This window comes from Euphorbia lathyris, chromosome 1 (assembly GCF_963576675.1).
Source record: "Euphorbia lathyris chromosome 1, ddEupLath1.1, whole genome shotgun sequence".
NCBI classification, from domain to species: Eukaryota; Viridiplantae; Streptophyta; class Magnoliopsida; order Malpighiales; family Euphorbiaceae; genus Euphorbia; species Euphorbia lathyris.
Window position 1 is genome coordinate 103,028,712 of NC_088910.1, and position 11,881 is coordinate 103,040,592.

The 11,881-nt window shown below is 34.8% G+C and overlaps 1 protein-coding gene across 3 annotated transcripts; it reads right to left on the reverse strand.

Moving 5' to 3' along the window:
• Positions 1–2,969: 2,969 nt before the first annotated feature.
• Positions 2,970–11,881, reverse strand: LOC136209425 (uncharacterized). Of its 3 annotated transcripts, none has more exons than XR_010677534.1 (5): positions 11,163–11,878; positions 8,856–9,016; positions 5,164–5,274; positions 3,388–3,680; positions 2,970–3,311 (listed from the first exon to the last, which is right to left on the reverse strand). XR_010677534.1 is itself a non-coding variant. In XM_066000895.1 (5 exons), exons 3-5 carry the CDS (start codon positions 8,970–8,972, stop codon positions 3,453–3,455), a joined length of 456 nt encoding a protein of 151 aa, XP_065856967.1. In that variant the 5' UTR covers positions 8,973–9,016; positions 9,477–9,631; positions 11,163–11,881; the 3' UTR covers positions 2,970–3,452. The 3 variants fall into 3 exon arrangements, 2 of the variants coding, with proteins under 2 accessions (XP_065856967.1, XP_065856959.1); XM_066000895.1 differs by adding an exon at positions 9,477–9,631 and having other exon boundaries at positions 2,970–3,680; positions 11,163–11,881; XM_066000887.1 differs by having other exon boundaries at positions 2,970–3,680; positions 11,163–11,519.

An 11,881-nucleotide genomic window follows, 5' to 3' on the forward strand; every position in this document is an offset into this window, starting at 1 on the left:
CTAAATAGAAAAATGTTAGTAATTCCTTTTAAAAAAAATGTTAATTGCCTAACAAGTAGGAACTTTTCTTCAAAAAAGAAGTAGGAATTTAAAACTTTTAAGATATTATAAATAATCATATAAAACGTGGGAATATAGGATTTTGTGAGAAATTATCCATAAAATTTATCCACAATACTTATAAAAAAAAGAAAAACTATACATTGTTAATTATTCCATGATTCATAAGATCTTTATTGGAAACATTTTCATCCCACAAAAAATTGTAACACTAGAAAAATATATAATTAAGCACATAAAAAAAAAACATAAAAACTACTAAAATTAATTGTATTGGACACGTATAAACCTAATGTGAGAGCTATATAATAATAAATAAAAACTGAAAAATGAGTAATAATTGACGCAAACAATGTCAAGATAAAGCTAATAAAAAAATATGGGATATGATGTTTGGACGGTTTCAGAATATTTAGCAGATAAAGAAAAGCATGAGTTTGATTTGATTTGAATTATAAAAAAAAAAAAAAAGTTAATTTTGATGATGATACATATGTATTATGTACCATATATAATCAAACTTAATATTTAATTTATTATCGTTAATTCAAGAGTACTAGAATGTGTTTAAGCTTTTCGGATGAGCGTTTAACGTCACTCCAAACCGAGAAAAAATGTAGCATTCGATTAGGTTTATATAACCGCAACGTTTAATATTTTCTCTAAAACTGCAGCGTTTTGAAGCTTTTCACGAAAAACTCCTTTTTAGAACTTTTCATGAACAGTTGTTTGTGGTTATTTCTTATTGACAAAATTATCTTTTCTTATTTTCACAAACTTCAAAACGCTGCAGTTTCTAGAGAAAATGATGCCGCGGTTATATAAATCTAACCAAACGATACATTTCTGCGATTTGGAATGAAACGTTAAACGCTTCTCCGAAAAGCGGAAAGAATCATTCATGAATTAGGTAAATTAATTAGACTAATGACAAAAGAATTGGTTGAAGGATGAATTATATATATCAAGACAACAATGATACAACAGCCTATGAATAAGACTTGCCAAAACTTCTAAATAATTTTCTATTTTTTATTCTTGTTTAATTAATGTGAAGAAAATCTTAATCCTCAATTTTTTTTTTTTTCAATTAAAACCGACTGCAGCTAAAAACTTGAGCCCCTAATATCCCAACCAGATTTATACTCCCAGAAAACTTAAGGAGTTGCAAAAAAAATTTAGAGATGTGTTCCACCATTGAAAAGTCGAGTTGACTAAACTAAGACAAGCAAGATGTTTTCCTTCTCTGAAAATGTGAGAAAGGAAAAAAATTATTGAATCCAGTCTCCAGATGATAATAAAGACAAAACAACAAATATTGCTTCACTTTCCACGGAACGTCAAAAGATTTTCGGTTAAACAAATCCACAACATAACTCGAGTCACACTCCAGCCAGAGAGAATGCCACACCGTTTCCCAATCCGTTTTAATATCAAAAATAGCTCCATTTAGTTCCACCAAGAACGCAAAGGAATTTGGAAAGCAAAAGCACCATGTGGAAAACCTCTGTTGTTCGAAGATACCACCAGCATTAGCAACACTTGGGGATCCCAACGTTAAGCCATCGGTATTAGCTTTTATCCAATCCTTTGAAGGAGGCCGCCAAAAAACTGAAATGATCTTAGGAGTTGCAGCAGGCCGCCTCTTAATCGGAAGCTAATGTAAGGTATGAAACTCCTTGATCGAATTAAACATTGAACATGTGATCAAAAGGTCTGCTTCGCTGATATTACTCCATAATTGTCCGAGGAAAAAAAATGGATGTTAGGAGAAACGCTATTAAAGACAACAGAGTTCCTAGCGGGTCAGATTGCCCAAATTGAGCTCACAATTGAAGAATTGTAGAGGAAAAAGAGTTATGAGCTAAAGCTGAAGTAGTCGCCGCTACAATCATCGCCAGAGTGATTCGTTGTTTAATTTTCACAATAAACCGATAAGGGCAAGGAAGAGGATCAAGAAATCCCAAAGGCATAATGAATTTTCTCGATAGAAAATCACATGCTGAAAGCTACCATGGGAATGTTTCGCGGATTTTGTTATTTTTTGAACAAAACAGGAGAAATTATGGTTCATATTCTGCTTGTCCTTTTAATTCGGACGCTCCGATCCCAGAAATTCATTGTCATATATTGAAAACAATGGATAATCTGGCTTCCTTTTTATTCGAATCGATGTTAAATTGCAACATATTTTTTATTTGCCTATGTTTCAAATTTCTAATCCTACAAAATTGTACGTTTTGGCAATTCTCTCTTTGAGAGAGTATCTTTTTAGATGAAGTTAGGTAGAAATTTAACAAGGATTCTGAATGAACCCAATCCGGTTCCAAGATATGAGATTTGTACAAGATTGAAAAAGAGATAAGTATATATCTATCTATAGGAAAAGAAGGGGAAAAAATAAAAGTTAGAAAGTAGAAAAGGAAATGCTCATCTACTCATATCTGTAATGGTCGGTCTCAAAGTGGAGTTGAAAACTCAATTTTTAGGCCTTTGAGGCCTAGGGGACCAATTAATCTTGGCTACTGTATTATCAAAATTCCAATTTCTGATGGCTCACTGGAATCCAACTACCTACTATCTGCCTAATTTATTGGAACCTTCTTCTATCTTTCTCTTGTGCTACAATTTTATGAAAAGCTAAGTAAAGGGACAGACATAAACAGAATCCCACATCAAAAATGAAGTATATGTTTTCAAGCTATAATGGTAATATACGTTTGTAAACACGTTTTAAAGCTTTTAGATCCAAAGTATCGGACTTAATCAAAATGAACAATATCTATATAGTATTGAGTAGAATGTTACACTTAGTATCAGAATCAACTTTCTACGTATGCAGTGTTGGTTTGAATACGAACTAGGTGGAAGCTGCTAGTGGTACTTAGAGATAGCAATAGGTGCAGAAATGAACTAAAATATTGGAGTATTTTCATTAAAGAAAGAATAGTTTTTTTCCATGGGCTAGACTCTGCACACAAAAAAAAAAAAAATCAAAAGAACATGCAAAAGGATACTGCTAGTTCAATAACAATATTCATCACTCTTTGCTGCAATCATACTAAGTCATTTCTTTGAAGTAAAAGATCACAGTTGTACCGTAAACATTTCCATTTCCTTTATCTAAGATTGACATATTGTTGCATCAATTATTGGAAAATTACCTCGGATTGATGATATAGTTATGTCGGCATTCAAAAAGCATGCGAATGGTGGAGAGACGTTCGTACAAAACAATTCCTACACTTGATCTATCAAATTCAAACCAATCCATCAATAGATGGACTCATAGGTTGCAAAGAAAGACACAGGGTGGTAGACTCTTACATTCAAATCCTGGCACCTCCCGCAATTTCATCGGAAAAAATCAACCAAATTCATGGAATAATATATCAAAGTGGTTGTTGCTTAGAGGAGGCTTCTTTTTCTTGGTTGTGTTGGTTTGTCTCCACATGATGAGCATTTGCATTTTTCTCTGCTTCAGCCTTTTCAACCAAAGCCTCCGCTTTCATAGCTTGCATCATCTGCTTCATTTTCCTTTCTTCCCCGTCAAGCTGCATCTTCATCAAAATCTCAGCTTGATTGTCAATTGGTTTGAAGTACTCTTCAATAGCAGTCTCCTGCACATAGAAATGATCATATTTCAACAAATATATGTTCACGGGAATTCGTGTAGCTTTCTCAGTAATTAACTATAACAACATGATCTGTACATTCATTAACACAATAAAATGTGAGGAATTGGGAAGGAAATGTGAGAATCCAGTCTTTCAGATCTTTGGGTCCTCGGGCCCTTAGAATACAAATTCTGAACGGAAATATAATCCAGCAAAATTATTTGCCTTTCCATCTTCACAGAAAAACTAGCTCATATGTTTGACAATAAAGTGGCTGAGGGAATAAGTTTCAAGGAAGAAACATTTCTGGTTAAATGATGTACATCAATAAGTTAACCTTCAAATGGATGAAGCAGAGATTCCAGAGAGAGATGTCAGATTTGACAACAAAAACATTTTAAAAATAGTATTAAGTTACGCTGGATAAATTAGCTTCACTCAGACTACCAAAGGGAAAAAGGAAAAGAAAATAACAAGCGCTGAGTGCATAACAAACTGTAGATATAATTAGTTACTCGTTGAGTCATTTGGAATAGAATGGTTTTAGATTCAATAATCCGAAAAAGGATTGAACTTTAAGTATTTGGATCCTATTAATTCTATGATCTATTGTTTCTTTTTTTCTCCCTCACCTCTGTTCCTGGTTGTTGGGTCAAATGCACCAATTGTCACTAAAGTATTGCATTTGTATGCCAGTGATCACTAAAGTCAATTTGGTGCTACTAAAATCACTAAATGTTTAATTCCCGTGTTAATAAAATCACTATGGCCAGATTTGAAGAAACCAACAGGGAAGGCGGAAGCTTATATGGCGAGTCAATCCAAAGTCCTACTTGCCAGTTCATTGCCGGGTAAGGTTCTTCAACAACATATATATGCCACATGGCAGTACAAAAAGCACACAAATGCAATACTTCAATGATCATTGGTGCATTTGGCTTTTTTTTCCTTTTCCATACTGCCATGTGATGGACACATGACAAAAATGATGATGAAGAATCTTATGTGGCGATGAGCTGGGCAAATAGAACGTTGGTTGACTCGCCACATCATCTTTCCGGCCGACTTTTTCCTCAAATCTGGTCATAGTGACATTATTAATACCAAATTTAAACTTTAGTGATTTTGTTGACACAATTGACTTTGGTGACCACTAGCACACAAAGGAAAAACTTCAGCAACCAACTCGGTGCATTTGACCCAATGTTACAATGAACCACACAAATCAACTTATATTGCACATGAGGAGCAATTCCTCATTACATACACACACACAATCTTATTGGAATTCTTTTCTTCAAATACATACCAACAAAACCTCGCCTACTTTATAGTATTATACAATTTGTAGACAGAATCTATTTTTCTTTTTCTATATTCGCTACTTCGGTTTTCACGGGCACAGACAACAAAGTCTAATGTAGCAATGATGGATGGACAGAGGTTATTTTCTAGATGGAATCACTTATAGCTGCTTAATACTTACAGTTTCTTCTAGCTTCTGGTTCAAACTTTGCATCTGCTCAACCATTTGGCGGACCTCTGCTAACACAGCCTGCTCAGGTAGCCTTCTCAAGGCTGCCTTTTTTTCTTGTGCCTGGCAAATAGCAAGAGCTCATATATTACAAGATAACTAGGGAACAGTATAATGATCTCAGATTCACAAACCCAAAACGGTGCATATAAAACATTGGAAGCTTTAAATGTTAAAAAAACTAGATACAAAGAATACGATAAAGGATCCGAAGAAAAAAAAAACCCACGGACCTCCATTTCTATTATTCAACAAATAAAATGTGCTTCAAACATCAGTATCAGATTATAATCTCTTTCATGCAGAAATATCTCTACTGTTCACTTACAAAATCAGAAGTTCAGGGTTCTATAAGTTTGCTTGACCGAATTATTCAAGTTATAGGACATTTAGCGAATACAAATTTTCCCTTTGGAGTTCATCAAACAAGGCAAGTGAAAGTGTTTTGTTTAAGGAGGATTCAAACTTGATGAGTTGAAGCTCTTATTGTTATATTTTTGAAGTTTCTGTTTCTCGAATCAGCCAAAGGAGAATGTGTATACTTGTCTGAAAGGAATTGCTATCGTTACACGGGCATTTCTGTGTTAACTGTGTTTCGCTAACCTTGGCTCATTGACAATTAACATAGTTGCACTTCATATAATACGTAAATCACACAAAGCAAGCTCTAGTTGCTCTTCATATAATAAGTGTATCACACAATAAAGAACAAAAGGTACAAAATGCAAAATATTAGCAGTATCTCGTACTGCATGTTCATTTGATAGAGGAAGATTGGAATGGGAAGACAAGGATGCAAAGAAAGGAAAAGAACTGATGCAGAACCCACGAGGAAAGAAGTCTCCAAAACCCAAAACAAGATTTGATTACCCAAGAAAGCTAATGAACCACGGTTGGACAGACTAAAACCCTTGCAAATCTAAGTTGCGAAGTTCCCAATCCAATCTCCAACAAGCAAGAACTAAATCTGATTGTTCAAGGGAAAGAGTGTTCCAAAGAACACCAAGAGAAGTTCCACTTCGAAAAACTCTCGAGAAGAAAATTCAATAAAATATCAGATCACTTAAACAAGTAGGGTTTGAGAAAGCTATATATGCTCCCCAAGAGTCAATACTTTCAGTTACAGATGTGCCCTAGCAAACTAAATGACAGCCACAAGGAGTGGTACTTTTGGAATAAGAAACAAAACTTCCAGCCTAAAACAATACATTTTAGTAAGCTAAGATCGACGTCCCTGTAAAGGAATATTCTGCCTATCTTGAAGGTGAACCTTAGTCGACAAACTGCCTGTCTCTAAATTTCATAAGAGCTTTGCTTCTTTTAGTTCTGATCTTAGTCAACTAAAATTAGATCTTTCTTCATCTTCTCTCACTAACTTCCATCACCAAGAACATATATAATGTGACTCCACTAACTAATATATAAGACTTTATATCCTCCATTTGATTCGATCCTTTCGTTTTAAATTTCGCACATAGGATTATCAAACAAGGAATTACGCATGTAACAAACCCCTTTTCTCATCAATAGAAGCCAAGCAAAAGAAAAGTTGTGGCGAATAATGAACAACCTAAGAACTTTTGTTAAGAAACAACAAATGATTTTCTACTTAAAAGAAGTCAAGAGTAGGAAGCAAGTGTCTTTCAATAATGATTTTCTCCTCCTAAACCATTTCCCCCTTTATTTGAATTTTTTCAACCCCTTTGATCAAAGTGATGGAAAATGAACTGTTCCATTTACTACCTTTGTCATACCCTTTCCCATATTAAAGGCACACTAAGTCGCAAAGGGGTCATCGAGCCTAGGCGCAGGTACACACTTCAGCTACACAAGACGCACTAAAGAATGAAAATATATAAATCCATAAATGAACAACTGTTAATATTTAAGGAGTGATAAATTCTAAAATGCAATAAATACTAAATCATATCCATGGTTATTAAAGGCACGCCTCGGCTAAGGCTCCAGCCTTAGCGCCTCTGGCTGACAAAGGCGGGCACTGTCAGCCAGGGGCACGCGCGCCTTGAGCCAGGCGCAAGGCGCGCCTCGGCTTCATTAGGGGTAAAATGCTTATCAAACTAGAGGAGTAGGAAAAAATGTTGCAAATGCACCTAGTTCAAGTGTTAGGTCTAAGGCTAAGGCGAAAGATAAGGGTAAAATGCCTTTTATAGATGATGAACCCGAGTTTGTAGATGATGAGTACATTGATGAGGAAGTTGACAATGATGATGAGATTGAGGACCTTATTCGAGAAGCATATGACGATGGAAGTGATGATGATGATTATGGTTCCGATGAAGATTAGGAAGGAAGACTAGGAAGTTAAAGATTAGTTGTTTTCTAGAGTCAAGAAGACTATTAGTGTTTTCTTTAGTTTTAACTTTTAAGTCGGAATTATGAGTTTATGATTATGCCTTAATAGTTAACTAGAACTTAATTCATGCATTTTATGGTTTTATTGTTGATATTTGACTATTTGTGACTAATATTATGAATTTATGATAAAAAAAAAATTTTTTTTTTGCGCCTCTTGTTGCTAGGGCGCGCGCCTTAAGCCTCTAATAACTATGATCATATCCATAATCTTAATTTGAATTCTAACATGCAATAGATTCCAAGTTAACAACTCAAACTCGTCCATTATTGTAACTCATAATAATAAATTCAAAACTCCAATCAAATCCTAAGTTAACTATAACAACTTTTCAATAATAGTTTCCATATTCACTATTCATCGTCAATATCTCCATTTTCTAACATGGAATAAATCCTTAGTTAACTAATAACTAATTCCATAGATTCTTATTTGTTCTTTTATTTTTTTATTTTTATTTTTGCTTTTGGTCTTCAATAGCATTCTTTGTTTTTCTTCCTTGTTTATTTTGGACACCATAATGTTTTAGTGATTACGGGAGATGAAAACATCTAAATGAGAGTACAAGACTCTAACAAAACCACAAGTCAAAGAGGGGTGCATCTTATAATCACGAAAAGCATGCCGAGGCATGAGCCTTTGAAACATAGCCCGCCTTTGGCATTTTGAGGCACTAGGCCTAGAGCCTCGTCAGCTAAAACACGCCTTAACTAACTATGGCCTTTCTCCTTGCCCATTTCTTTCGGTCTATCTTAACCTCTCCTACTTAGCTGTGTGTAAAAATGGATTTATACCACAAAAAGAAAAGAACTAACTGAATATGTTTTTTTTTTTTGTGTGTGTGTGTGTGTGTGTGTGTGTGTGTGTGTGGGTGTGGTGTGTGTGTGTGTGTGTGGGGTGGGGGGGGGGGGGGGGGGGGGGGGGGGGGGGGGGGGTTGTTAAAAAGACAAAATAATTGGACTATAAAGATGAAATAAATGCATTTTAATTTATAATAGTATGCTTCTTGATGTTTATTTAACAAAATATGGTTAAGATCTTGCATATGACTAGAGTTAAGCATGGAAGAATCAAAGACTATCTACCTTCTGCAATAAAAGTAATGAAACCTCTCGGGTCTCAAGGTCTACATAGGGTGTAAGTATTCGACTCTAACCCGTATATTGCATGTATGTACATACAAACGCTAATAGCACTAGAAAGACATATGAAGGCATCACAACAACACATCAAAGAAGAGTAAGAAGAATAGAACCAATAGTTAGCTAACCTCTTGGAGACGCTTCTCAAGCAGCAATCTATAATTACGGATTTTACGTTCTTCATACCCAGAAAGAACCCTCACATAGAAAAGGGCTTTCCTTCCGAACTCTACTAACTTGTTCATATTATGATTTAGCTACAGATGATAAATGTTCCTTGCAAACATACCTACACAGTTAAATCAGAATCAGTTATTTTAATATTATATGCCACAATCAGAGTAATAAAAGGGGTTCCATAATCATCAGGATAATTACCAAGAAGAAAACCATCCACAAACCACATCCATATCCACCATCAACTATCCCGAAAGGCCAAAGCCACAAGAAGTAAGAAAAGGAAAGAAAGAAAAAATAAAAGGAAAGGAAAGGAACATCAAAAGGATCAAGAAGACAAATATAGGATATGCAATGAAAACAATTCAGAATGCCAATATTTCTCAAGAACTAAGATCTGTTACTAAACTAAGCTAGGTTCAAATGTCTAGTTGTATGACCAAATCCTGGCACGGTGTCACCTCATTGCTATTATGCTCTTAAGACAGAACATGCTTTAAAAGTTCTTGCTAACAAAACTGTACTATATAAATTATCAGCTTCACAGAATACTACAACAATATTAAGCTTACAGTTTCGGATGACGTAAAAGTGTTGATATAATTCAAGCAACCTTTCACTTTTCAGATGAAGATCAATTTCCCGTAACATTTGCACCTAATCATGCTGATATCCCACAAAAGTCTGTTCTCTTTCCAGCAGAAGCTAGTAGATACTCTGCTGAAGACTTAAGAAATAAAAAGAAAATATATCACCTCACTTACACTACCATTATGCTTTTGGGCAGAGAGTGTTTTTAATTTTTTTTCTCACAGCAAGAATGGTTGAGAAAACCCCTCCCATTCTCTTTTAACTTAAAAAAGGAAAAATGAAGTAAAGTGAGAAGCTTTATAAATCAAGTTCTGTAAATATTACTCCCTCCAACCCATTATATAAGTCATTCTAGGATATTTCACACAAATTAAGAAATACAATTAATATTGAGTCAAACCAATGAATTTACATTGGTTAACTTAAAAAAAAAAAAAAACTCTCTTATGTAATGTTTAAGCCTTGCAATGTTCAAAAACACATGGATACATTGAAAACCAAGATTAAAAAAAAAAAAAAAAAAAATCTTTGGACCGAAAAACCAAACTAGAAATGGAACGACGTATATTTTGGAAAAAAATTCACTTTCTAAGTCGACTGATATAATGGGATCGAGTGAGTACTACATAACATGTGGTATTTAAGCCAACATTAGAAAAAAAAAAAAGTCATGCAACAGGCATGCTGTCATGATGTGCCATCCTCATACATATCTTTTCCTTTCTAGCAAAAGTTACTGTAATTCAGTCTCGCTCTTTTCAACAATTCAATGAAGTATTAAGACAACATACAGTACAAAGAAAAAGATCATAGTTTTGAATATAGCTTGCAGCAGCCTAAGCAAGAAATGTTATTCAAGATGTACACTGACTGACATAGATAGGACAATGAATATTAGGTCACTGTGGATGAGAAATTAATAGATTATAATCTAGGTAAACTAAAAAGTTTGCCTAAGCAAATCCTTTGGCAACAAGATAGAAATTCTAGTATATATGGTTTACCATTCTTCCTTCAAATGAAATGCTAATTCAAGTAACCCTATTAGGTATCTGAGCATAACTTTGCCCCAAATATTCAAGGAAACAAATAAACTGGATATGGTAGAAATGGAAAAATAGAAGGAACTAACCCGGATCTGAACAGAAATTGAAAAGGAATATAAAAGAAAACTCCACTACAGGAAAGGGGAACTAGGTATAGGCAGTGGCGGATCCAGGATTTGAGGGAGGGGGCAAAACTCTACGTTAAAAAATTTTAGACAAAAAATGTAAAATTGTTCAATTTTTTATGACAAAAATGCAAAATTGTTCAATTATCATGCATTATTTTCATGATTTTTTTGATAAAAAACATAAATTTTAATGTTTCCAACTCGTAATCATCCATTTCCGGGATTCTCGGGTTGTTACGCATCAAATGAATTAAACCAATTCAATAATGTCAAATCAATTCAATCAATAATGCCAAATCAATTCAACCAATTCAATCAATAATGCCAAATCAATTCAACCAATTCAATCTATTAACCTAAAATTAAGAATAACCTAAAATTAAGAATAAACTAAAATTAAGAATAAACTAACTATCAATCAATATCCATTATTAATCTAAAATTAATTTAACCTAAAATTTAAATTAAAGAACAAAAGAAAAATTAAACTAACATGTGTTGATTGATGACAGACAGACAGGGGCGGATTGGAGTCTTGGAGATGGTGGCCGCCGGCCGGCCGGAGTTGAGAGCAGCAGTGGCCGCGTCGTCGCTGCTGGGGAGGAGGAGAGGAGGGCGTCGCTGCTGGAAGGAGGAGAGGAGAGGAGAAGCGTCTATTCTGCTGGAAGTCGTCGAACGCGAATGAAGCGAGGCTCGCTGCTGCGTCTGCTGCTTCTATTCTTTCTTTTTAAAACCCTTAAACCAAAACGACGTCGTTTTGGGGGAAAAAAATTTCCCCCAAAAAAATCCAATTGTTTCGAACTTTCTCTTTTTTTTAAATGGAATATTTACGGAATCCCCATAAATAGAATCAAACCTTATTTCATGGATGAAGGGGGCAAATGCCCCCTTTGACCCCTAAATCCGCCCATGGGTATAGGCGATAGAAGAGAGGAAGTGACTTAGACTTGAAATATAAAAAGTCTCAGATTTACCGTAACCTATATTCAATTAAATCCCTTCATCTTCAAATCAACCATGTAAGACTTGAATTTTACCTCGACAGTTGAGGTGAGGCGAGACAATGCAAGGCAGTGAGGAAGTGGAGACCGATGGAGACTTAAACGACACTATTACAGTTGGAACAATCGTACTCAAGCTGCGGGAAATCAAGAAGAGCCAAAGCCTGGCTAGAAATTGAAAACTTCAACTAGGAAAAAGGATGGTGGAAGG

Excerpts from the sequence above, each read along its gene's own strand:
- LOC136209425 (XM_066000895.1), bottom strand. The coding sequence starts at position 8,972 with ATGAACAAGTTAGTAGAGTTCGGAAGGAAAGCCCTTTTCTATGTGAGG. Across the intron at positions 5,275-8,855 it reads TTGAGAAGCGTCTCCAAGAG|GCACAAGAAAAAAAGGCAGC; the intron begins GTTAGCTAACTA and ends GCTATTTGCCAG. Across the intron at positions 3,681-5,163 it reads ACCAGAAGCTAGAAGAAACT|GAGACTGCTATTGAAGAGTA; the intron begins GTAAGTATTAAG and ends TTCTATGTGCAG.